Below are 27443 nucleotides of genomic sequence, written 5' to 3' on the forward strand. Positions count from 1 at the left end.
CTGACTCTGAAACACTGGTTCCAACAAACAAACAGGAAAGAGCTGGAACTACTCTCCCCTCAACTAAGAGAGGACCAACAGAACGTATTGCACAGATGACCATGAAATGGTGTAAGAGTAGGCAAGGTAGGTCGTAACGCCTGGCAAGGGTTTGGAGTCCACTGTGATAGCTCCATAGGCACCACGTCAGGCCGTGTGTACTTGACTCCAGCCTCTGCATTAGCAACTGTAGGGTCCCCGGTGATCCACTCTCCAGAATCCTCCAGCATTTCCACTTAAATTACACAAGTACTACAGCAACCGTCGGCACTGAAATTGATTTGGAAAGAAGAACCACATTTCTACTGGAAACTGTTAAAAATGTCGATTGTGAAAATCTCTCTAGTCAGACAGGCTCCTCCTACCTATTTCCAATGTCTTACTTCACTAGACTCCAATCTGAAAGGATTTTACTACAGTTTTCAAGTTGTTGGGCTCATTTATTTTTTAATAATGCAATTTGTTACTAATTTTAGGATTTCAACACCCCCTTTACCCAAATAAATACATCTAAATAAGCAACAATGATAAAAATGCACCATTATATTGAAAGCTACTTTAACTGCATATTTTTAGTAAGGCTTAAATAGATAACATTCATTTTTTTATTGGTTCTATTATAACTACTTTTGTTCTTTTCTAATGTTCTGACATTTGAAGAAGTCAGGCAATTCAGAAAAGTCTATTCTCAGATGGCTTAAGTCACTGGGCTCAGATGAAGAATTGTATGTTTTGGGAAAGTTTCCTTCAATTTAGAAGTTCATGTTTATATTATACCCTACTGAATTTAAAGGGCATTTATTGGTACCAGTTAAAATCATTGCTTCAAAGTAGCTGGCTGGTGTGGTTTGTGCAATAGTTTTCATCTTTAGGGATTCCTCCCAACACTATCATTGGTTGGGTCTTAGCTTTCTACACCTTTTTATACTTGTGTTTTTGGAGGACAGACTAGAGTCAGTCAAAGGAAACCTACCAGTATGAGCAACCTTGCCAAAGTGCTACTATCTGCCTGCCTCCCTCTCTCCCTGCCCCTTTTCCTCTCCCTACCCCACCTCTGTGTGTGTATGTGTGTGTGTGTGTGTGTGTGTGTGTGTGTGTGTGTGTGTGTATGCCCAGTTTTATAATTATGTTTTTGTATCTGAATTGCAGATAGGTAGAGGAAGGCAACTATTTCAAACAGAAACTTCTAGATCCAGATTCAGCCTCAGTGCCTTGATTGTGTGTTTTATTTCCAGGAGACTGCTGGATACAGAGGATGAGCTTAGTGACATTCAGTCAGATGCTGTACCTTCTGAAGTTCGGGATTGGCTGGCCTCCACCTTCACACGGCAGATGGGAATGATGCTTAGGAGGAGTGATGAGAAGCCCAGGTTCAAGAGCATCGTTCATGCAGTGCAAGCTGGGATATTTGTGGAGAGGTAAAGGTGAAACTCATTGTTACACAAGGGCCAAAACAATAAGAACAATACCAGATCCTGTAACTGTAAGCTTTCCTTTAATGTAATCTTTGAAATTAATTATTTTTATTTCTTAACATTCCATATGTTGCCCCTCCGAGTCCTCCTCCCAGAGCCTTAAAGGTCATTTTAATAACTTATCATAAAAACTCAAATTGCTGAGTAGAAACAGAGATTCTAATCTCCATGACATCATATGGACAAGTTTTCCCCTTTGCTCAAAATTTCCATCTTAAGATTTAGATTACACTTAGCCTCATTTTTAAAGTCAGAAGTCATCTGATGCACAGTTTTTAAATGTATAGATAGTGTAGGAAGAAATAGATCAATAGCACACTGAGGTCGCTGGCCCAGGGAAGGTATTTTACTGAAGGACTTTGAGTTCCTTGACACATAGTTTGCTTGCTTTTTGATGTTGAATTGTTCCTTACAAGAAATAGAATCATTTTTTCTCCCGCTCTCTATTACACAGTAACACATTTTTGAAACTCCATGGTGGTGATTTCAAAGTTTAACTGGGACCTTTACTGGCTTGCTTTAGAGATTCTGAAAAGAAGCATTTCTGTTGGGTTGTGCACACTGGTCCTTTGTTCATCCAGTACAAAGCTGTGCACCACTTCTGCTGTTCTGATGCCTGGTCACATGGTCATTTTAGTAATTTAGTGTTTAATATGGGGCACGGGAACTTAATTGAACTTTGTTTCTTGTGGCTGGCATGTTTGAGGTTGCTCTCGTTTCTTTTGAATTCTTTACTAAGGGTATTTGAGTAAGTTTGGAATTTCAAGTTCCTTGGGTCCCCAGGTTCCCTGAGTGTTTCTCACTTGTCATTATGTGTACAACCATTCATTGTAAGCTGTTACATTTTGTGTTCTCCTTCAACTTTGCCAGAATGTATAGACGGACATCAAACATGGTTGGGTTGAGCTATCCACCAGCTGTAATCGATGCATTGAAGGTAAGACTTATGGGTAAATGGGTAAGTCCATTTGCCCTTAGAAAACAAGAATTTCATCTCTGCCCTTTTCTCTTATGTATACCTTAATCTTTTCTTTAAAAAAATTTGTTCTATAGTAGTAGTATTCTTCTAAATAAAGCTCTGCGCAGATTTTGGTTTTACACAATGATATGCTGTGATGAGGTTCATGTAGCAGCAACCAGAGCTGGTGCATCACAGCAAAACTGTTTAAACTTAGGGAAGAAACTTGTTGGTTGTAATTATATCAGTACTTGATTACCTACTCCAAGTTTACTTTGTAAAGTAAAAACCAAACCAAACTAAACCAAAACCAAACTAAACCAAAACAAAAGCAAATAAACAAAAATATACAACCAAGACCCAGAAATAAAATCAGAGTCAATCAGAGATTAGAGCTGAGGCTTGAACACAGTGTTTCCAGCACATGGTGCTTTCTTTATAAGATTTCATGATGTGATTGTTTCCTCCAGAGACCTTGGTCTCCTCAGATGCCCTGCTGTTTTCCCAAGACTTTCACTGGCCAAGCATCCCATGTAAAGTCATTCAAGTATGATATTGGATTAAGCAGGCCTACACGGTTATCCCCAACCAGGCTTATGTACCTGACTTCTCTAGGCCCAACACAGATGTGTTTCTTGAGGCAGTATGAAGTTGGACTCAGGAGTCCAAAGTGTTCCTGGTGCACTTAGGTCCCAAGATGGGGTTGGCAAGTGCACAGTGTCTTGGGCTAGTTGATATCACTTGCTGTTTGAACTTAGCACCCGTTCCTTTGGGCAGCAGCATCATGGAATTCTGACTTCTAGTATTGCCTTTTTCTGAAACATGCACCAAGTGTAATCTGATGATGTCCTCAGAAGAGAAATCACCCACTCGTGGTAAGAAGACTGATGAGTGCTTCTTAAATAGCTTCCTGTAAGAAGCAAGTCCCTGGGGCCGTTCTGATTATACATTCATGATTTTCCTTCTTCTTCAGAGACAGCCACTGGCTGTGTTTATAGCATTCACATCTCTCTTCTTACTGTCTTCATGTCTTTCTCATCCACTCAACTTAGGAGCAGGAAGGATACCTTGAGGATCCAAACACCCACATGCTAATGCTCAGCCCATCACTATAGTTTATAGTGAAGTTTCCCAGCTCAGCATCAGAGTCACTTCATGAGACCTGTTTCCTAACACCCACAATAAAATTGCATTGATTTTTATAATTGAACTGAAACATTCAACATAAATCTTAGAAACATTAGAAGCCAATTTAAACTTTGATTTCTGCCTTTGCCACAACCACAGATAGGTTCACTGAGAGAGGGCTGTTTATGAGTGTATATCTTCCAAACTAGAATTTCTTTTTATGAATAATGAAAAAGTAAAAAAATGCAGCATCTTGTTAGGTGGACAAACAATTATTTGGCACGTATGGAAAAGAAACTGTCAGAAGTCTATGTGCTCTGAGAGAAAGACACTTGGAGCAGGGACTGACTTGCTCCAAATGGTTGCCATTAGTGTTATCTGCTGATGTGTGCATTAAGGCCAACGCTTTTGCCTTTGACCCAGTTGTTGGTAGAGAGGCTTACGTCCTTTCTGCAATGTAATATCTTTCCAGTTGTCCACACTTGCCTTTTCTTAACAAGTGTATTGGAGGACACAGAGTCGGAGTCTCTTTCCCTCTTTGTGACTGTTGGGGAAGAGATTATTTGCACTGGGCTGCTGGAGTTAATATGGAAAAAACTACCGATTTTTTCTCATTCCAAAAAATTCTCAAGAACCGAGAGAATTCTGTTGACTAACAGAACAGCTGTGTCATGCCATGTTAACTTTTGCAGTTAATGCCCAAACATGGCATAAAGTGACACTGCAGTGAAAAAAATACTTAGCTGATGTTTTAGATTTTGATTGGGTCACATGTCACTCTTGGTACTGTCACCACATAATATAAGCATCTAATTTCACCATTTCTCTAGCCTTTGGGGTAGGGTTCTGGATGCACAGAAATGACCTGCTCTTTAGAACAGGTATCCTGTAACTGAGGAATCAGCCCCTTGGCCAAGCTTTAAATGGGAGAAAGTGAGTTTTCCAGTTTTCTATAGTTTGTGCTAACTGGGATGTTCCTTATCTTGACTGGAATTGTCCCTGGGCTAAATTTGAGAAAAGAGAAAATATGTTTAAAACTCCAATTGAATTTTCATAAAAATGTAAGTCCCAGGCTCAGGATTCTTCAGAGGCCTATAGTCTCCACAATTAGTACTTTCAGTGAGTCCCTAAGTTGCTTGGAGTAAGAATAAAATACAAAACTAACAGTTAAAATTTCCTTGAAATGAAGGCCCTGAGTGAATACCGACTGCCATCTGCATTTCCTGGAGCTGTCAATGTCTTTCTCATGTCAGAACGTGGCTGTGACTCATAACACTCCAATTACAAAACTCAAGCAAAGCCCGAGGTTGTGGATAAATTTTGTCATCTATGCTCTGGGTCCTCACTTAGTACTTAGGGAATGTACCCTAAAATCCAGAGAGTGGACTCCTTGGGTTTACAAGTATCAAATGTAGGTAATGAGGTCAGATGAGAGGTTGCCAGTGAGATTATTAAGTAGCTCTGCTACCTGGTGACACTGGAGCCTTTGTCTCTCCAGGGCTGTCTTGTGGAACACTGGGGAAAGTGTAACTTTTTCTAGATTTGGGTAATTTGAGGGCTGTGTATTGACACTTCACACAACAGCTTTAATTGTTTTAATGGAAGGATAATTATTGCTAAAGGAAGCGAGCTTGCTACCAAGTTTAAACAGAAACAATCAAACTGAGATCCTTTGGCGTGTGTTTTTAACCTTTATATCAGGTTTAGCTTCCATGAGAGTATCCTCAGTGGTCTTGAACATGGTCGTTCGAAGGGTTAGTGAGATAGGAGCACAGATCTGCGGTTGCAGGGCCATCTTTGGATACACTGAGCCTCTCATGTCCCCTATCATTTTCTGATGCCTGAGGTTCTATCCAACCCATGGCTTCCAGTCTTTGTGATTTCTTCTGTGTTATCACGAGAAAGTCACCCACCATATATCCTTTAAGTACCAAAGAAATACCCATGCTGTGACCAGAAAGCCAAATCCCTGATGATTTAACTATGGTTTAAACACACACTTGTTTATTTTGTCCACATAAGTGGCTGGTATTGTTGAGTCAAAAGCATACAGGATAATTTTTGCATTTATTCTCCAACCAGTATTAGTTCACAGGTAGGAACTTTATGGTGGCAGTTAAGGTGTGTGTCCAGTCCAGTTTGTACATTTACTTTTTTTCCAAAGCACTATACCAGTTGGAGAAATATGTTACCAGATTCCTGGCTCTAGAAGGCCTTTATTGTTCAAGAAATGGACATTTCCTCTTGGGTTTCAGTTTAGCGATTGAAGTGTGAGCGTCATTCCATTTTTGTGTTCAGAATTATAACATTTCTCCTGAACACTTATAAATGAGCTGACAGTATTATTTCTGGGCTCAGAGGATGCCATTAAATAGAATGCTAGTGGATTGGAGGGAGTTTAGATGGGCGATCTGCTCTAGCTAGTTTCAACTGAGACTAATCACTGATGGGACTGAATGAAGGAACACAAGGAGAAGCCTCAGTGTGGAATGTGTATGTGTCTTTTTTCACTTGTGTCCCAAGCATCTGCTTCCAACAGGCCTGTAAGAAATTAGGTAAATGTCCATTTTCTCATTTGTAAAATGTAACTACCACCTAAAATGTATTATACCACCTAAAAATTGTTTGATAGATTACTTATTTTTTTACTAGCCATAATGCCTGTCATTATTTCTGTTAGATAATAAATGTTTTTGATACTTTTAACTGTTAATATGCTTGCACTGCCACACTAGAAGCCACTAAGAGTCTTTAGAGTCTTCAGTTGTTTTATTGCAAGTGTGGGCTATAGCACTCGAGCATGGTTCAATTAGTAGTTCACTGCTGATATGAACCAATAGTGCTTTCTCTCTGTTCTGTTCTTCAGGATGTGGACACATGGTCCTTCGATGTCTTTTCCCTCAACGAGGCCAGTGGAGACCATGCGTTGAAGTTCATTTTCTATGAATTACTCACACGTTATGACCTGATCAGCCGTTTTAAGGTCAGTACCTCACTAAAAAGATACATTTTATACATGTGACCATGCTTATGTGACTTCAGTGTCAAGACAAAGGGACTTTCTTTAAGCAGATAAGAAACTGCTATAGGCAGCCGTGGACATCATTCTGGTGGGACTGCGGTTTCTTGTTTTTGGATGTCTCTTTCCTTTGCGTACTGACTGGTGAATCTTCCTGGAAGGCAGAGGCTGGAGAGCCATCATCTTAGAAGCAATGCCTGCTGGAGCTGAGTCTCCCAGAGATTCTGCCTACCAATCTCATTTCATCATATTTATGTGCATTCTGGATAAATCTTAGCAGAAAAATAGCAATGGAGACAGAGTAAGTTCCACAGCTTCTATAGACTTTCCCCCACCTCATGCCTCATTCACATAAAACTCTCACTAATCATCCAGGACAGACTTAGCCCCTTAGCCACTGCACTCACTGCACACTGTAGCACTCAGGCCATGTCCTCAAGGGAACCTCTATTCAGTTGATCTTCTCAGACTTCATGCATCGTGCAGATGTGTCTCTGGAAAATGCAGGTTTTTTTTATGCCCAAATGTTGACCTGTTGACAGAGAGTGTCTATCACTTTCTTAAGCGCTGTATTGAAGCATGTGCTTTTTTCATAACCATTAATAGCTTACAGCAGTTGTTTGTCCTACATTATGCCTCGATCAGAAGCCTTAAGAAGGGCTGGAGAGGTGGCTCAGTGGTTAAGAGCACTGAGTGCTCTTCCAGAGGTCCTGAGTTCAATTCCCAGCAACCATATGATGGCTCACAACCACCTGTAATGGAATCTGATGCCCCCTTCTGGTGTCTAAAGACAGCTAAAGCAATGTACACATATAAATAAATAATTCGTTTTTTTTTTTTTTTTTTTTTTTAAGAAGCCTTCAAGAAAACAGAAGTTCTGGGAACACTTTTCTCAGAGTAAAAGCTGTACACCCACCTGCATTTAGCTTCTCACTGACTCAGATCACCAGAACATCCTAAGGCCCCGAGTTACCCGGATCTTTAGTTTAGACGATGATAAACAGATCATCTATGCCCTAATTAAAGACATGTATTTTCTTTGATTTCATAAGAAAGGATCTTGCAACGTGACCCTTGCTATCCTTGAACTTATATTGATCCTCTTTTCCCTTCCCTCAGAATTCTACGACTAAAGGGCATAGTTGAATTTCCAAAATCCACTGATGGATAGAACGTAAGAGGCTCACAATGGCTATTATCGGTGAATTTCCTTAGTTTTTCTTTTGAATCTGGTTAGTGTCTAGGGACACACACCCTCTCCTTAACCTCCAGCCTTGGACTAAGGATTTTATCTCAAAGCATAGCAATAACCTCTCAACTGGCCCAGCAGATACCTAGAGGGCCCTCTTATTTGCTTGTCTGTGACATTTGCGATTCTTCACGAAGCTCGATAGAGAAGTGAGCTGTGGATTTGCATATATTTGATCTTGTAAAGCAATCAAGCCAGTTGAAGATACTGTCCCAGTGGTTCTGAGGAAAGGTGCACATCTCTATGTCTTAGGGGAAAAAATACACAGCATACTTACTTAATTCACTCGTTAGAAAACACAAAACGTTAAATTATAAAATGACTGAAACAGATGTAAATTGTCACTGGAATAACTTCCTCAAAGCCATGCTATTTGGAAGGTGTCACTATGAGCAGTAGAAATGTGGAGAAACGTGCTGTGGTAGTCAGTGTGAATGGGAAAGGAACGGGCTATTTTGTTTCTTTTAATCACCCAGCAATCTCCAGATCTCTACAGTTGGTGACTTGTGGTTCAGAATGGCACCTTCTGCTGGTAAAGTGTTACACATGGTTAAAGATCCCATAAGCCACAGTTCTTAGCAGTGCTTTCTGTAAGTTCCTCCATGACTTATGACACTGGGATCCCGCATAACACCTCCTCCCTCTTGTGACTGAAGAAAAAGACTGAGAAAAGATAAATGACAAAGAAATATGGAACTTTAGTGGTCATCAATAATAGCATTGCATATGCACACACACCCCTCCTGGTTTATATTTTAAACATGGTGTGTTAGAGATGAATCTGTATAGTTCTTTAGTAGTTTGTAAGACTGACTGTTCTTCACCCAAGGACCTAGTGTTAGACTTCAAAAGCACCTAATGGTTTCACCAGGGGATTTTATTAACTATGAAACATTGTGGCTTCTTCCTATGGTCTCAAAATAAACAAGGCAGGCAGGGGACCTTAGTGTTTCTCATAAGGTAATTCTGTCTGTAGTGAGTGAATCTTGCTGTTCTCTTTCAGATACCCATTTCTGCACTTGTCTCATTTGTGGAGGCCCTCGAAGTGGGTTACAGCAAGCACAAAAATCCATACCATAATCTGATGCATGCCGCTGACGTCACACAGACCGTACATTACCTCCTTTATAAGACAGGAGTAGCAGTAAGTACACATAGGGACCCTCATTTGTGTTGGAGGGTGTTCCTCATTTCTCTACATGCCCTGATCACTATGCAGTGTTGAGGTGTTCTGAGGTACTCTCCTGACACTATGGAGAGCATTGGGATACTCTGAAGTGATCCCCTTATCACTATGGAGATCCTGGGGGTTCTCTGAAGTGCTCCCCTGATCACTCTGGAAACACGTGGGGTTCTCTGTTATGTTCTCTTTTGTTCTGAACCTGACCCATTAAAATAGGTCATGACTAATTGAAAATATTTACTAGAATTAAGTACATATTTGCACCCATAGAAGTGATTGTCTTGAGTCATGGCATCTGTCAATTAACAATGACGTTCATTGATTCTGAACATCTGTTGAGAATATTTTTCCACCATCACACCAACTCATATTTGACTGAAACTACTAGGTCTTTTTCAGAATCCCTTTAGTTATTTACCTCTTCCACATTTTTTTAAAAGATAAGGGTCAATTTTACTTTGAATCCTTTGCAATATTATTATGATTCTACCTTTCAGTTCTTTAGATCAATTCAGATGTCTTTTCTGTAACTCATTTTATTAACTGGCTTGTTCAAGTTGATTGTGCTTTTGACTTAACTTTTTATTTTGTTTCTTTGCTCATGGTGTGTGAGCATGAGGGAGTTCTAATGTTCTACAATAGGCATGTAGACGTCAAAGGACTAGTTAGAGGAATCAGTTATCCCCCTCTACCCTGCAGAGACCAGGGGCTAAACTTGGCTTGTAAGACTCTTCAGAAAGCACCTTTGTCCACTGAATCATCCGTCCAGCCTAGTTTGCTTTCTTTACCTCCATGTAAGCCATCGATTGTAATATGCATAAATTGGGTGGTAAAAAGAAAATCTCTAAACAATGAACTAATAAAATAGATTTCCGTGCCTATCTACACTGATATTATTTTTAGAACACCTACAGAAATTATTTTTTTATTTGAATTTGCAATGTGCTGATTATTTTTGGTCCCTGCAGTTTACACAGGGGCATCTTTTTCTCCCATGAAGTCCTCTCCTCCAGCTTAGGAATAGTATGTTCCTTCTCAGTGAGGATCGTCTTAGTGTGGCATAGGTTAATGTGCCCATGAGTGCTGTATGTTTGGTGCATGTCTTTTAACTGGGGTATATTCAGCAACTGGGAATGTGACTCTAACCCTGTAGGCTCTCATGTGCTGTCTGCACCTTTGAGTACATACAGCAGAAATTGGGCACTGATTGTGGAAAGTCCACCCCCACTGTTTGGATTTGAGCACAGCTTCTGACTCCACTGGTATTGATTACTGGACCATTCTATAGACTGACACTGAGTATTTTTCTATGAATCTCTTAGAAAGAGTAAAAAAAAAAAAAAAAAAAAAAAGGCATTCTCAGCTCCTTTAGCATGATACTTTTCAAATGCTGGTAGCACTTTGGATATGCATACAATTTACATCCTGGGACATTTATGAATGTTTTAAAAATGAAAACAAAGATTTGAAGTTCTTTTCTAAAAAACTATATGAATATATTTTTGTCAGTACTTGATTTTTTTTTAAAGGTTTGATAGTATGTATTGAAATCTTACTAGTTACCATAAGCATGAAGTACATGTAAAACCAAACATAACATGAAAATAGTCAAAGTTTTCTTGGTGTGTATAGATTAAACATAATGTTTTTTAAATACTAAAAAATTGCCACAAGGCTGTCTTCTTAGCTCTTGAGTTATTAATGATTTAAGGTCTAGGTGTACCACACTCTGAGAGAGTGCTATACACTTGTTGTTGTTGTGTTTTTTTTTTTTTCTTTTCTAAGAAGAACTGAGGCTTTTAATTTCTTGCCTTGAATGTTTTGATTTACATGATTTTTCTGGGTCAAGAGAATGGTAATTTATTTTCACAGGTCTCCTCAGGCCCGTGTAAGTAAGACTGTTCGGGCCTGACAAGCAGCCACAGGCTAATACACGTCTCTTCTATATGGTGGCTTAGTCAAGTAACTCACTAAATTAAATTTGGAGTACAGTGGAAGGAGAGAGCCTAAGGGATAGATATATCAGACATAAACTCCTGCTTAATTATTATTACATATTGTGACCGGTGATAAAACACTGTACCCAGATTTTCTCTCTTCTGAAATGTGGGAACAATTTTACATTAAAGATGGCTGCAAATAAAATATCAAAAATATTGCATATTTTCTCCCTCACCACGGAGTGTATTAACACCAGATTACTGTAGAATTTCCCTCAAACCCATTATCATATTTTAGTTTTTATTAAATGGCTCTTTAATAGGCCATTCCAAAATCAAAGAGAACTTGTTTGTTGTGATAGCAGAGTTTCTACTCAGGCCCACAACCATACGGAATGACAGTTCCATAAAAACATGGAGGAAAACTGAGGTGACTACACCAGAACAGACTCATGACGATGCTGAAGCACAAAAGCACACACTAAGTCAGACCTGTGGAGACAGACTGACACGGAGCTGTCCACACTGAGACCAATGGCTGAAACCTGTACCATCATCTATAAAGAACTCCAAAACTGAAAAAGGGAAACTGTAAAACTCCAAGCGCTCAAATCTAACATTTAAATGAGTAGGGTAATATGTTATGCATTAGATGGGAAACCTTTTCATTGTATGGATGGCAATTTGCCTCAAAATAATAAATACTAATCCAACTTAAAAAAATGAATGTGTCTGCAAACCCAAGTCTGAAATTCATATAAAGTGTGTATTTGCTATGTTAGAAAAGGCAGTTTCAGAAAGAAACTATATAACAGGAAGATGGTTCTTATTTTACTGATGCTAAAATATTTGCAAAAGCCTAGAAATAAAATAGGTGATTTTAATGAAAGAAGGAGACATACAACAATGGATTTTGAATTTCAAACCATACCCTCAAAGATTTAATTGAGCACTTACTATGGTACACTGGTACTTGGTTAAACCATCCCATAGTGATAGTATTAGGTGGTGAGGACATGGAGAAGTAATGAGATAGTAAGAGCAGAGATCACACAAATAGAATTGGTGTCCTTTAGGTGGAGACTCAAAGCTCAGTTCCTCTTCGTTTCTGGCCCCTTTGCTCTTACACTAAGGGTACAGCTTTATCCTGTTACATGCTGTGTTACCACCTCTAACCAGTTGTCCATCAGCTGTGGGCTCAAACCTTCAAGTTCATGAGTGGAAATCAAAGGTTTCTCTTTCCAAGATGATATATATATATATATATATCTTGAGTACTTGTCACAGTAATGGAAAGCTAGCACAAGTAACTACTCCACATTGTCTTCTTAAATGTCTAAGCAAATAGACCTTGGCAAGTACAATAAATTGCACATTCCTGTAAATTAGTTCTCAGCCTGAGGAAACTGCTCGTATACCTGAAAAATAAGTTCCTGTGGTATTTGTTATGGTTAAGGTGGCCCTAGCCAACTAATACAGTGGTAAAGCCAAGCTGATCTCAGGTATGACTTCTTTTTAAAAAATATTTTATTGGATATTTTATGTATTTACATTTCAAATGTTAACCCCTTTCCCTCCTCTTCCATTTCCTCCCTCCCCCTCGTTTCCATGACAGTGTTTCCACTCTTAACCTCCCATTCCCACCTTAACCCTCCTTGCATTCCCTTACTGAGGAAAGGAGCCTTCACAGGACCAAAGGCCTCTTTTCCCATTGATGTCAGGCAATGACATCCTTGGCAACATATATGGCTGGAGCCATGGGTCTCTCCATGTGTGCTCATGGGTTGGTGTTTTAGTCACTGGGAGCTCTGGGAGGGGATTGCTGATTGATATCGTTGTTCTTCCCATGGGGTTGCAAACCCTTTCAGCTCCTTTAGTTCTTTCTCTAACTTCTCCATTGGGGTCCCTGTACTGAGTCCAATGGTTGGCTGCAAGTATCCTCATCTGTATCAGTATGGCTCTGGTAAAGCCTCTGAAGAGACATTTATATCAGGATCCTGTCGGCAAGTATTTCTTGGCATCAGCAATAGTGACTGGGTTTGGTGGCTGCATATGAGATGGATCCCCAGGTGAGGCAGTCTCTGGATGACCCTTTGTTCAGTTTCTGTATTTCCTCCCATGAGTATTTTGTTCTCCTTTCTAAGAAGAACTGAAGAATCCACATTTTGTTCTTCCTTCTTTTTGAGCTTCATATGATCTGTGATTGATTCTTGGCTATTCTGAGCTTTTGGGCTAGTATTTACTTACCAATGAATGCATATTGTGTGTGTTATTTTGTGACTGTGTTACCTCACTCAGAATGATATTTCTAGTCATCATGGAAATGCCAATCAAAACAACCCCGAGATTCTACCTCACACAAGTCAGAATGGGTAAGATCAAAAACTTAGGTGACAGCAGGTGCTGGTGAAGATGTGGAGAAACAGGAACACTCCTCCAGTTTGGTGGGATTGTAAGCTGCTACAGCCACTACCTGAAAACCCAGTTATACCACACCTGGGCATATAACCAACATATAATAAGAACACATGCTCCACTATGATCATAGAAGCCTTATTTATAATAGCCAGAAGCTGGGAAGAACCCAGATGTACTTCAACAGAGGAATGGATACAGAAAATGTGGTATATTTACCCAATGTAATGTTTTTTTACTACTCAGCTACTAAAAAATAATGCCTTCATGGAATTCTTAGGTAAATGGATGGAACTAAAAAAATATCATCCTGGATGAGATAACCCAGATCTGACTTTTTAAAATTAACTTTAAAATTTTATGTATATGAATGTTTGACTGTATATACATTTATACCTCAAATGCATGCTTAGTGCCCACATATGCCCATTTAGTAGAGGGTTTTATATTCCCTGGAACCAGAGTATATGGAACTCTGAGCTTCCATGTGGGTGCTGGGAACAGAACCCAGGCCCTCCTCAAGTAGCAAGTCCTCTTAATGAGCTTGTCTTTCTGTCCTCCCGGGTCTGACTTCTGTGGTCATACATTTAAGTATTTGGCCAAAATTCTCCAATTATCTTTGATGAAAGAAAACCCCTCATACATCATAATCCTCATGTGTGTGTGCTTGAAGCTAATGTTGTGAAGGCTGAAGCAGAAGCAGAGTAGTGCTCTGAGCTCATCTAGTCAACCTATTCTCAGTACCTATCATGCACAGTATCCCATGGGATGTCAATATGAGTCAAACAGCCTCATCAGCTCTTAAGTAAAGACTCTGAAACATTTATGCTAATACAAGTTACCACTAACTTCTATTAATGGTATCGTATCCAATGACATACTGTGCTTATTTATTTGCAGTGTGTGCACGTATGCATAAGTGTGTGTGCAGGGGCATGTGTGTGTGTGTGTGTGTTTGTATAGACATGTGGAAACAAAGACAACTGTAGACGTTCTTCATTGGGTCTACTCTGCCTTTGAGACAGAATCTCCTATTGACAATTAGGCTAAATTGGTTGGCCACTGAGCCCCACGGATCTGTGTGTTTTCATCTCTCTAGGCCTGGGATTACAGTCACCACACATGACTTTTCTTGTGGTGCTGTGAACAGAACTCAGGCCTTTGTGTTTATACTCTTTGAGTGGTGTTTAGTCTCTAGGAGCTCTAGGGGGTCTGGGTGTTTGATATTTCTATGGGGTACTTTATCTATTCATCCTTCTTTCTATGACCTACCACTTGGTAGCTTGGTATTCTCTCTCTCTCTCTCTCTTTCTCTCAATCTTCTCCTCACCCCTCTCGTTCTCTGTGTGCAGTCTGTGCATGAGATGTTTTTCAACTATCTTTTCGTGTTAGTTCATGAAGGTAACAATAGAACAATAATGTAAAAATAAAAGCTGCTGCTCACACAGCAGAATCACAACTTAGAGTAATGTATCCTCTAGGAGCAAAAATTGACCCATGTCCATTTCCTTCAGATTTCCTCTGTTGTATACAATTCTTCACACCCACCCACATACCTAAGCACACAGCTTGCTTTTCTGAGTCACACATGCCACAGTCCAAAATATACTACCTCCAGGTGCCAAGGCAACTCTGCCAGTAAATTGTCTGTAACAGATGAATTTGGGAGACAATAAAACATCACAGTCAGGTAATTCTGGGACAAAAATGCCTATGGAACTTAAATTTCTGTTTGCTTATATTTTGCCTTAAAAATCTCTGCATTCACAGTAGTTAAATTTGAAAAGACAAGTAAATTTGAACCCCAAGGGAAGAACAAAATTATCAACTATCCAAACCCATCACAGCTCTCAGGGACTAAAACACCAACCAATGAATTTGAATGGAGAGACCCATGGCCCCAGGTGCATATGCAGCAGAGGATGGCATTCTCTGGCATCAATGGGAGGAGAGGCCTTTGGTCCAGTGAAGGTTCATTTTCCCAGTATAGGGGAATATCAATGTCCTGAGGTAGGAGAGGGTGGTTAGGAGAAGGAGCACCTTCATGGCAGCAGTGGTGGGGGGAGAGAGGATGGGATTGGGGGAAGGAGATAACATCTGAAATGTAAATGCAGAGAATATCCAATAAAAAATAAGGAAACAAAAAAAAAAAGAAAATATGAATTCCAATTTTCCTCAAAATGGCTTCTTCTACCTTTTCTTTTTTTACCTTTACCAAGGATGCTATCTGCTACCACCCAGGGAGTGTTTAGTTCTGGGGCAGTGTTGGGAGGCCAGGCATAATCTGTTATTCTCTTAATTGTAGCTTCCTTTTATCCATCCCAATCGTACATTCAGCTCTAAGTCCCATGGCTTCTACCTCTGTGCTGTTTATACCTGCTGTAAGGCATGTTTATACATCCTTCCTCTCTATTCAGATGAATACCTAGAGTGTTGGGCTGGCTCTGCTGCTCTATGAGACATAAACACTCCTGCTTTTGAGTTGGTTTATAGTCCTCATTCACTCTGACTTTTAATGCCTGATGTCTCAGAGCCCCCAGTCGGTCCTGATTCCCACTCATGTCAGGGACTGATTTCATTACTCAAGTGGACAGATCTTCTGAAAGCCTTCCTCCCTGTCGTGCTCTCCCCATCACTGAGGGTCCTCTTTGATGTCTGGACTTTGTGAAACTGTTTTATAACCCTCCTACTCTTTTTCTCCAGATATCATTTTCCCTGCTTTTTATCCCCAAGCCAGTAAGCAAGATCATTGCAAGGCTTGGGCTTTAAAATGAGTTTCCAAAGTACAGTTTAGGTTTTGCTATGTGCCAGTTTGATCCCTTGCTGTTTGGGTTTATTAGAAGCTAAGTGATAACTAAGACTATCTAGTGGTATGTCTGGGTGGGAAGAATTGTGCCTGATATTTGTAATGTGAGAACTATTCTTTTGCAGGATTTCTGCTGCCTGGGTTACTAATGTTCTATGAGTTGGATTTACTTAGGTGCTATGATAATTCCCATCCATCATCATATTTTAAAACATGACATTGATTTTTGTTTGCCTCTAGAATAAGACTTGTATACAGGAAATGGCCCCAAAACAGATACACGGCAGTAAGGTGTTAGGGAAGAAAAGGCATTCGTATAGAGAGGTGCAGATGTGTGATACTGTAATTCTAGCACTCAGGAGGCTAAGAAAGAAGGATTTTTTGTGGTTTCAAAGCCAGACTAAATGACGAGTGAGTTTGAGTTTTGGTATGAGACACTTTATCAAAAAAAAAAAAAGGAAAAGAAAAGAAAAGAAAAGAAAAAGAAATGTGATATATGTGGACAATATCAAGGAGAGGTGTGGTACGATGCTAAACAAAAATAAGTTTACACCTAATTAAATGAATACAGAATATAGACAAAGGAAATTTAACCTACAGATTATTGGTAAAAATTCTAAAGACATATTGTTGGTTTGTCAGTTACTTATTTATTTAGTTGGACAAGGCACGTGCCACTGTGTGTGCACGTGTGGAAGTGAATGGAAAACTCCTCTTTGTGGGTCTCAGAGATTGAACTCTTATCCTTAGGCTTGGCAACATGCACTTTAACCTGCACATCTGCATAGCTTTTTCATCTCATTTCAATTTTTTTCTAAGTCTTTCTTTCTTTCTTTTTTCTTTCTTTCTTTCTTCCTTCTTTCCTTTTTCTTTTTTTATTTTCTGGACCCTAGTTTGTAATTTTTGGGGATAATTTTGGGTAGGTAGAAGATATTTTTTTTCAGTTTCATGCGACAAATTATTAGAAATATTTTAAAGAACTAACGGTCCTCTCATCTCTTATTCTTTACCTCAATGAAATCATTTTTTATAGATTACAATAATTCTCAGTAATTTCCTTAGTTAACAACCAAACTTAAAAATTATTTGAAAGAAATACTTAAAGTGTAGAACTAGAATATGTGTATGTTTATTATTAATCACGTTGTATAAACAAAGTCAAACAAATATATCTCATGTACTCATTGTGTGCTCTTTTCTAAGATCTCACTCTGTCTCCCACCAGCCCTTTCAGAACTTGACGTCCTTTTGCTTAAAGTGAAGTAGGACCATAAAAATATGCAAAGGGCATTAGTTACTCTTCTGATTCTTTGTTAAAACACCTCAACCAGAGTCAACTTAAAGAAGAGCCAGTTATTTTGTCTTATAGTTTTTGAGGGGTGGGGTGAGTCCAAGAGAGCAGAACAGAGGCACAGCAGCAAGCCTCAGAGCAGCTGGAAATGGTGCAAGTCTTTAAATTCTTGAAGCTCACCTCAACTGATGTACCTCCTCCCAAACCTTCCCAAACAAGCCCACTACTCCCAAACCTTTCCAACAGTGCCACCAAGTGGAGACTAAACTAAGAGTGCAAAGCAAACTACCACGGAACACAAACTGAGTGGAGATGATTAATTTTTACAGCTCTCTGTGGATTCACAGTTATCACATATGTTTTAACAGCCATGGTATCTGTAACTATACAATGTGTTCAACTTGGGTTCTATAGAAATGCCAATTTCACATGTTAATCTTTATATTTAGTTGGTTTATATTGCACCTTATTGAGAAACTGTAATAACTGAAACTAATCAACAGGATTTGGAATAACCATGTCAGATTAGAGAAATAGTTCTTTCAATCTCACATGTCGTGTACGCACCACAAGTTCACAGTCTCCTCTATGAGGAAAATCCCACACTACTTCTATGTATAAGGAAAGTTGATTAGTGAAAGTTCTGAAGAAGAGAAATTATCTGATTGCTCTGAATCTCCCTTTCAGAATTGGCTGACAGAGCTGGAGATCTTTGCAATAATTTTCTCGGCTGCCATCCATGACTATGAACATACTGGAACTACCAACAATTTCCACATTCAAACTCGGTGAGGGTTGAAACGTTTGTTAAACAGGCAGAAAGGGGCAGGGAAGTAATTTTACATATCAATGAGGTATGTGCCTGTCATTTTCCTTTTATGTGGTAGCTCTATTTTCAATTTAGGAAAGATTAATTTATAAACAAAATATAAGCCTGGGCAACTTCATTAAACACACAGCATTAAAAAGACAACCTACTACTATTTCACATCTTTTATTCAGATCTAAAGTGGATCCTCCTTTCTTCACTATCATAATGTTTATTCATTATTTATGTATGGTCTATGCCTACCCTACCTGCTTGTAATGGGCGTGGTATTGGTGCATAGAGCTCCATGTGTCATGGAAATGATGTCACTAAGCTCAGATAATCATTGGAAAGCTTCTGTTATGCTAACAATACTGGTGACTTCTTATTCTCTGGTTTCTGAGCTTCTGGTGAGATATCTGTCTTTGGCCTTCTCTATGGCTTCCAGAAGGTAATATTTTCTGTGCAGTGGTCAGAAGAGGAAATAGAAGTAAAGGAACGGACTTAAGCTATTCTCTTTAGCCCTACTGCTTTTCCCCAAGTAGTCAGGGCTGCTGGAGGCATATTTTTTTTCATTTGTTCCAAAGTCTTTAAATTTAGGCAGATCACCAAAAGACTTGGGAGAAACTTCACTTGGAGAACAGAGACCTCAATGACTCACACCAGTTTAAGGAAAAGGGGTGGGTAGGGTAATTGCCAGGAACTTGATTGGAGACCAAGAACAAATCCAGTCAACTCGGTGGAAAACTTATAAATCAAAGGAGATACATAGGAGTTTAATGCTAAAAGGTACACATCTATCAATATCTAACTTTGGAATGGAATTAAAATATGACACATTGACCCTCAGCAAAGCTTTATCCAGTTCACCTGAGCACAAGCAACCCTGTTTAGAAAGCTGTGGCCAGACCCCTTTCCCCTTGCTAGACAAAATGTTAATTCTAAGACTTTGATGGAGTACTAGACTTATTCCAAGGTTTGGTTAGCAGTAGGTAGACCTTATCTTTAAGAGTATCAGTCTTGTTGTCAAAAGGACTGTTACTTCTATTAAAGTCCTGTGACTTGTTTGTTCTGAGACTCTAAGAAGACACCTCTTTTCTCTGAGAAAAAAAAATGAACTCTGACAATTCAAGTGTTCATTAAACTGAAGATATTAAAATTGTGTACAATCCTGGGTTTAAGTAATAACACTCAACTACAGAATAGTCTCTGCAGATTTATAAAAATTATATTTTTTGCTTTCAGCTATCCATCTGTAAAATTTCTATGAAAAAACAATTTAAGATCAAGTTAAGGAGGCAGCATGCAGATAGTAACCATGAGGTGATATGTACTTAGAGAATTACAACTAAAATAAAATAAATTAAACACAAATTTAAAGACTAAAGTTACTCTAAAAATCCTAGAGAAGTTTAACGCACTGACATTTTAAGAAGTCACTTTTTCAAATGGAGCAGGTAATTGAGGTCTGGCTTTAACGCAGGTTTTAGCATACTCAGGCTGAGTGTCACACATGGCACATTCACCTAATTGATAGTAAAGTGTGTTATTTGTATCTACTGATGCTAGTTTGAGCTATTGGTGACTCGAATGGTATGGGGACAATATCATTTCTAAACACAGGGAAGAGTGACAGTACACCATAACTTGTCAGAGTAAGCCAAAGGGATCTTGGGTATGTTTCATCCTGAAGGAGTTTGTGGGTCTCTCTGTTCAGGTCGGATCCAGCTATCCTGTACAATGACAGATCTGTGCTGGAGAACCACCACTTGAGTGCAGCCTACCGCCTTCTACAAGAAGATGAAGAGATGAATATTCTGGTCAACCTCTCAAAGGATGACTGGAGGTAATATGAGGTGACAGATTTGGAAGCCACAGAGGTTAATGTGGACAGATGGGGTGTGTTATTGCTGAGGAAAGACACCCCACCTAAGCTTCATACTGCTCTCTCACCTAAAGCCTCAAATCTTGCTAACTTGGCCTTATACGTCTTTACAAAGAGTAGATGTACCACTTCTAGCTTTAGTATTGTTTTTAGATTTCCTTCTTTTGTTTGGATGCAGTTTTGTCCCAAAACGATAAATGATATTAGGTTTTCCTTCTGGTGTGATCTTGAGCTTCCTTTGCTCTTTCTGTCTCCGGTTGTGTCAGAGCATCTGAACTTCTGCAGCCTGAAATAAGACAGACCTGTTGACAGTGAAGCACGTCCTCACACATACACAGGGCAGCCTTGTTTGTCTTTAACCCTGCTTTTTGAGTGATTGTGTATAAATAATAGGACCACAGAAATAAGATGAGCTTGAATCATTTAAATATAGTATCTGATTAATACATTATAAAACCAAGTGATTCAAACCACAGGGGTGAATTAATTAATGCAAACACAGTTGAATTAGTCCCTTGGAAATAGTTGAGTGAATTCTTTGTGTGCTTACTGTCTATAACTGTGCCTCTCACCACTGCTGTCTAAAAGAAAATAAGATATTAAATAAACACAGAAAGCATCCTGTATTTGAGATATCAGAGCATCTCATTGGAAAAATTTTATACAAACATAGTAACTGTGGGAAGCTAGAGTAAGATGAGTAAATTTAGGGCAGATATGAGGGCAGAAGTAACCATCTTACTGAAGAAACCCATAAAATTATAAGCAACAGAAAAAATTAACAAAGCTAATATCTAGTTCTTTGAAAAGAGCAACATATTGATAAGCATCTAACTTGACTAGGCCAGAACATATATTACCACTATCAGATTCCACATATTTCAAATATATAAGAATATATAAGAAAATATGACAGTATTATTTTATCATGTTTGACAGTTTTGATTAAAAAGAGAAATATTTTGCAAAATACAATTTATAAAATCTCACGTATGATAAAACAGACAATTTTAATATTTTGTATCTATTTACTCTCAAAAAATCACCACAGGAGAAAATCTCAATCCTTGGATGTTCTCTCTCTCTCTCTCTCTCTCTCTCTCTCTTTTTTTTTTTTTTTTTTTTTTTTTTTTTTGCAATCGCGTGAGGAAGTTTATTGAAAGTGAAAGAGTGAGATCTCAGGCCAGCATGCTGGGGTCGAGACTCATATACCACGCAGGGGTAGAGGAGTTCGACCCCCCCGGTCTGAACTTGTATCAGGCTTATAAAGGCAAAAATCACAAAGGAGGGGAGGACAGGGGGAATGAGGAAATTCATAAGGGGAAGAATCATACATTTTTTATCAGTACACCCCCAGGCACACCTAGGGCATTGGAACGTTCCACAGAGGTCATCCAGACCTTCTGTGGTATTTTGGGAACTCAAATCTCAAGAAAGTGGGATTTCCTGGGTGGGATTTCCTGGGAGCGGCAGAGGAAATCCCTAGGGCAAGGAATCAGTGTCCTTTGACAACCTTTTACTCTTCATTCCCCCATTTTTCTTTTTGTAAAAAGCTCTAATCTTAGAGCGATCCCTCAGCTTCTTGTAATATCTGGTATTGTTGTCTTAGGACCATTACCTGTACAGCACTCACCCTTTCTTTTATAAAAGTCACCAGTCTATTGAGGATGCATGGCCCAAAAGTTAGGATTAGCATTAAAATGAGTAAAGGCCCGACCAAAGCAGAGACTAGCGTAGAGAACCAGGGTGACCAGTTAAACCAATTTTCATACCATCCTTGGTATGTTTCTCTTTCTTTTTTTTCTGTTTTCTAGTCTTTCTCTAAGCTTTGCCATAGAATCTCTTATGACACCAGAATGATCTACTGATCTACGTAAAAGCAACATTCTTCTTTTAGGGCAGCACAGAGCCCTCCTTCCTTTAGAAAAAGCAGATCTAATCCCCTCCTGTTCTGTAGCACTACCTCTGATAATGAAGTCAATGACTCTTCTAGTTTGGTTATGGACTGTTCTAATGCTCCCAGGTCCACGTCCATAGCTGCTCTGAGTTCATTATAGTAGTAAGGTTGTTGGATGAGGGCAGCTGCCCCTGTTCCAATTCCTGCTGCCACTCCAAGTCCTAACAAGACAGCTAAGGTCAAAGTAGTGGAGGTTTTAAACAACAAATGCACTATCAAGCAGATTGAACAGGCGGTCCTCAGTTCTCATAGGGAGATAGGAGGGTGTGGTCAAAAGGGGATAGGAGTCCTCCTTTGGTGACAGAGTGAGACAAGGAGGTCTCTCAGGCCTGGGTGCAGGGTTATCAAGCACCGAATTGGGGCCTACGGGTTGTGTGGGCGGACTCTCTATCTTTATCTTAATAACAAAAACGAATCCAGGGTCCCCTCTGCCAGTATAGACTCTCCATCCCCAACGGTTTCCTCTTACCCACTGACGATCTTGTTTTCCCTGTGGGGTGAAGCTGATATTTAGAGGGTTACAATAACTGTCTTTGCACGGTCCCTGAGGGATACCGGAGCTTTCAGAGGCACACCCAGTCCTATAAGCCAGGTATTTGGATGGATCTCTTTCCCCCTTTTCTGACTCCCCTGACGACCCTTTTTAACTATAATTAGATCCCTAGCGGAGGAAGGGTTCCAGTAGGCTTCTCCCGTGGTCTCACATCCCCATTTACTACAAAAATAGTCTGAGGCCCCTCCACACCGTCTCTTCATTTCCCTGGTGTGTCCCTGTCCGGGGCAGACATAGAAGTCTGCTGCCTGAAGGTTGGCTCAGAAAAACTGTCCTGAACACCCCAATATGTTCCCTATGCCATGAGGGACACACTGTTCTTCTGGGGGTGGCTTTTCTAAATTGGTATAACTGGAAAGATCCCAGGCCATAGAGCCAGCTGCTAACTTACAGACATCAGGTGCAAGATCAGGCCACCAAGTCCAAGGGGGGTGCACTGCGGTAGTTGACCACACGATGTCGCCCACTTCATTAAGCACTTCCCAGGTTAAATTTTGAGGGGCATGGGGATTATTACCCAAGGTTGGGGCTACGACGAAGGTGCAGCTTAAGAGAATTGTCACCAGCTGCCACTGTACCCAAGCAGCAATCCCGTTGACCTTGACTGCCAAGGGTGTAGTCAACAGCACCAGGTAGTGTCCCTTCCACCGGGGCTCAGGCGTGCCAGCAAGATGTCATCTGACCAGGACTGAGTCTCCGACTTGGAACCTGTGGGGCACCGCGGTGGTTCCTGGAGTGTAGGCTTCTTTGATTCGACTCCAGATCTGTGTTTTAATAACTTCTAAGGCCCGGGGGCTTCGGGTCCCGGCCGCTGGTCCTGTTTCAGAGGCCGTCTGGGAGTCAGTGGGAGTCGGCGCCTATGGGGGACTTGCATGAGAAGCCGGTTGAGGGTATGGGGGTGGAGGGTTGTCGAGGAGAAGAAAACCATCATCAATTTCAGGACAGATCTGCGTGGGGGCCAATGGAGCAGGTGCCGGCTTGTCTGGAGGAGGTACTTTTGGTTTCGCAGCCACAGCCACCTTTGCCGTTTCTGCCCCCGCTGTCCAGGGTCTCACCCATGATGTCGGGTTTTGGACCAGGTCCTCCCACACGATGATGTATGGAACCTGATCGGGGTGTCCCCCTGAAGTCTGAAAAACAATTCGCTTAACAGCGGAGATGAGAGATAGATTAAAAGTTCCCTCCGAAGGCCATCCTACACCAAAACTCGGCCATTTGGAGGAGCAGAAAGTCTGCCACGGTCCTTTCCTAACTTCAACAGAAAGATTATGGGCCCTTGTCTTAACGTCCGTCCAATGGTTCAAAGTCAGTGTTAGTGGGGTCGTCACAGTCTGGCCCATTTCTAGTTCTGACACACACACACAAAACACTCACAGATACTACAAAACAGAGAGACAAAGTCAGTCGCCGACCTCGAGTCGACCCGAAATCCCGAAAAAAGCCAGATGGCCCAGAATTGGCCCTCTGACACAGATCATCAAGGAGAAAAACTGATCTCCTGACTTTTCCCGTGGGGGTCCACCAGGCGTCCCTGGTCCTCCCCCTGTCCTCCTGGGACGTCTCCCAGGGCGAGCAAACGGCGGACCCCGGACACATCTATCCCCGTCTACTCCACTCCTCCCTTGGAAGAGCAGACTCGGTTAGAGCGTTTGTGAATACAGAACTGCGATCACACCAGACCTCTGAACAATCCACAAACACAGAATCACAATCTGGACAATCCACAAACACAGAATCACGATCTACAAACACAGAGTCACAACAGGACAACAAGGAAAGAAAGGAAAGAAAATCCTTACCTCCAAGTAGGTCTAGGGCCCCTGGGTGGTCGCGCAAATCCAGGACGAGCCCCGAAATGAAAGACCTCCTAAGGGAGACCCTCACTCAAATCTCAGGAGAGGTGCGCACCCAGTGAGGCACCGAGACCAGACTTGCTGCAATCGCATGAGGAAGTTTATTGAAAGTGAAAGAGTGAGATCTCAGGCCAGCATGCTGGGGTCGAGACTCATACACCACGCAGGGGTAGAGGAGTTCGACCTTGGATGTTCTCTCTTACAAAGCTTTTCAAAACTCAAAGAAGAGATCATCACAATATTATCTGTAAAACATTGACAGAAGCAGTTACTTTATAGTTAATTTATAATCCAATATGATATAATTTAAAACACTACACGTTTATAAAACAATCACAAAATGAATATTGGGGACTAGTAGACCCCAGTGAATATAACCACATCAATCCTTATTAAGTATAATCATTTAGACTAGTATTATACAAAGAGCCTGACTTGAGCCATGTGGCTAACTTTGTATTAACTCAATTGGGCCACACTGAGCCTTGATATTTCTTGGGAAAGTATTCAAGTTATTTCTAAGTCTGTTTTTAGTTGAAGCTAACTTATTCAAGCTCTTTCTGCGAGTCTGGTTTTAGTCTACAATAACTTATAAATGAGTAGACCCAGTAAAGCAGACTGTCATACCTAATAAAAGCAAGCCCCATCTTAGGAGCCAATGGTAAGATTAAATGCAATAAAGGCTCACCCTCCCCAAAGTAAGATCAAATTCTCTCCTCTTGGGTACAAATTGAAACCCTCTTCCTGAATCTTGAGTCTGTTGGCTTTTGACTGAAAAATACCATTGGCCCTAAAGGTCCTCAGTTGACTGTCCCTGCTGACTCTAATTATTTTAACTTTCATAAATTAATATTGATGAAATATTAATGAATTAATTAATAAATATTACGTTAATTCCAGGGTTGAGGATGTAGATCAATTGGTAGAATTTTTGCCTGGCATCCAAGAAACCCTGGGTTTGATGTGTAGTACTGTATAAAATTGAATTTATAGTGCATACCAATAACCCCAGCACTGAGAAACTGGAGAGAAGAGGATGAAAATTTCAAGTTTGTCTATCCCTACATAAAGACTTCATAGTCACTCTTGGGTACAGGAAACATTGTCTTACAAATAAACAATCAAACAAACACAAATTTCATGATGAAATTTTCACATTAGAGAACCCTGACAATTAAGGAGAATTTATCTTGAGACCTCAAGATTAATTTAGTACTCACAAACTAATTAAAATAATTCACTGCATTAAAAGCAAATGAGCAAGCAAAGAAAGCCAAATGTTGTTGATACACACTTGCAATCCTATTATACTGGAGACTGGGGCAGAAGGATCCTGAGGCAGAAGGGTCCTGAGGCAGGAGGTCCTGAGGCAGGAGGATCCGGAGGCAGGAGGGTCCTGAGCTGGATTCCAGACTGAGATGTCAGGCCAGCAAGAGCTATATAGTAAGATATTCATTTAAAAAAAAACAAGCAAGCAAACAAACAAAACAAGAAACAAAAACAAACCACAAAATATCTACAAAAAAAGAACCAAAGAATGCAGTCATTTCAATAAGTATATCCCAAAAGTTTGAAAAAATGTCATTACATAGATACAAACTCTCTTCCAATGAGAAACAAAAGAGAGAGAATATAGCATCTTCAGATAGATACAGGGCACCTGTGTAAAGCTAACACCAGTTTTTATGGTGAAATGCTGAATGAACACTTCCCTCTGGGAACAAGATTAAGATGCCTAATCTTATATTAAATTGTATACAGTGTCTCTGTTAACAAATGAAATCTGACTGCACATAAAAAAAATCTTAAGACTATTATTGCAGCTACTAATACTATTAATGAATTATATAAGTCTACTACAGATGAAGCTAATGTAAAAAAAAAATAGACTAGCACCCAGCCATTAGGAAATTACATTTAAAATTCTTGCATGGGGCAGGATATAAGGGATTTCCACACTGAAATCAATGTGGAAACTTCTAGAACTAAAAATGGAGCACGTGTATGATTCATCTCTCCTACTCCTGAATGCATCCTTAAAGAAATACACGAGAGTGACACCGAGACACCCAAACACTAATCTTTATCTGAGGCCATGTTCACAAGAGTCAATCTATGGTTCATCCTGGACATCCATCTTTGTGGGAGTGGTAGTACATGCATGCATACCACAGTGCACCATGGTTTCTCCTACCACCACGAGAATCAAACTCAGGTGATTAGACTTGATGGCAAGTTCCTTCAGCCATCTTGCTGGACCCAATGCTGGAGTTTTCTTCAGCCACAAGGAAGAATAAAACTATAGCATTCATAGAAAAATAGGTGATCTTAAGAACATCATGTTAAATCCAATAAGCCAAACTCAGAAAAGTAGATGTTGGACTTGTCTCCTGTCTGCAGAATCTAGATTGAATAAATCTACATATGACAGAAAAGTAGAATGATGTCTCCTTAGAGGAGGAAGGAGGAGCAAGGGGGTATCATCTAAGAGTAGTGATACTCAATATACACAAGGCCATACTGAAAACTATCACTTTGTATACTAATCAAAAATCCTTTAGCGTGAAGGTCAGAGATCAATGTTAGATGTCTTCCTCTACAGAGCCCTACAGTACTCTAGATTTTTCTTTTTATGTCAACAGCCCTCCTTGTACCTGTGGAGGTCACTTATCAGTAGTATTGTTTAGACAGCAAGCCTTGGGGACCCTCATGGCCTGATCCCTTTTCTCTCGGTGCTAGGATACAAATATGTCTTGTTATACCCACACACAGCTCTTCATCCTGGCCCGGCAAGCACTGAACCACTGAGAAAACCTCTCCAGATTCTTTGCCCCTTGATTATTGACAAAAGTATTAAGTCAGATCAATGAGGGGAAGGAAAGTA

The 27443-nt window shown here is 40.1% G+C and overlaps 1 protein-coding gene across 3 annotated transcripts in view; it reads left to right on the top strand.

Annotated features, from left to right (window-relative positions):
* Window positions 1-27443, top strand: part of PDE1C (phosphodiesterase 1C) — a gene marked incomplete at both ends in the record, with an annotated part of 402224 nt that overhangs the window by 299777 nt on the left and 75004 nt on the right. For 2 of the 3 annotated variants that reach the window (XM_080932609.1, XM_080932611.1), the window contains 6 exons: window positions 1275-1457; window positions 2385-2451; window positions 6467-6583; window positions 8872-9012; window positions 18191-18291; window positions 20029-20157. In XM_080932609.1, coding sequence (XP_080788735.1) covers window positions 1275-1457; window positions 2385-2451; window positions 6467-6583; window positions 8872-9012; window positions 18191-18291; window positions 20029-20157 — 738 coding nt within the window. The remainder of the gene's footprint in view (window positions 1-1274; window positions 1458-2384; window positions 2452-6466; window positions 6584-8871; window positions 9013-18190; window positions 18292-20028; window positions 20158-27443) is intronic. The other variant, XM_080932610.1, reaches the window with a different exon arrangement.

Source organism: Micromys minutus, assembly GCF_963924665.1.
Source record: "Micromys minutus genome assembly, chromosome: 18".
Classification (NCBI taxonomy): Eukaryota; Metazoa; Chordata; class Mammalia; order Rodentia; family Muridae; genus Micromys; species Micromys minutus.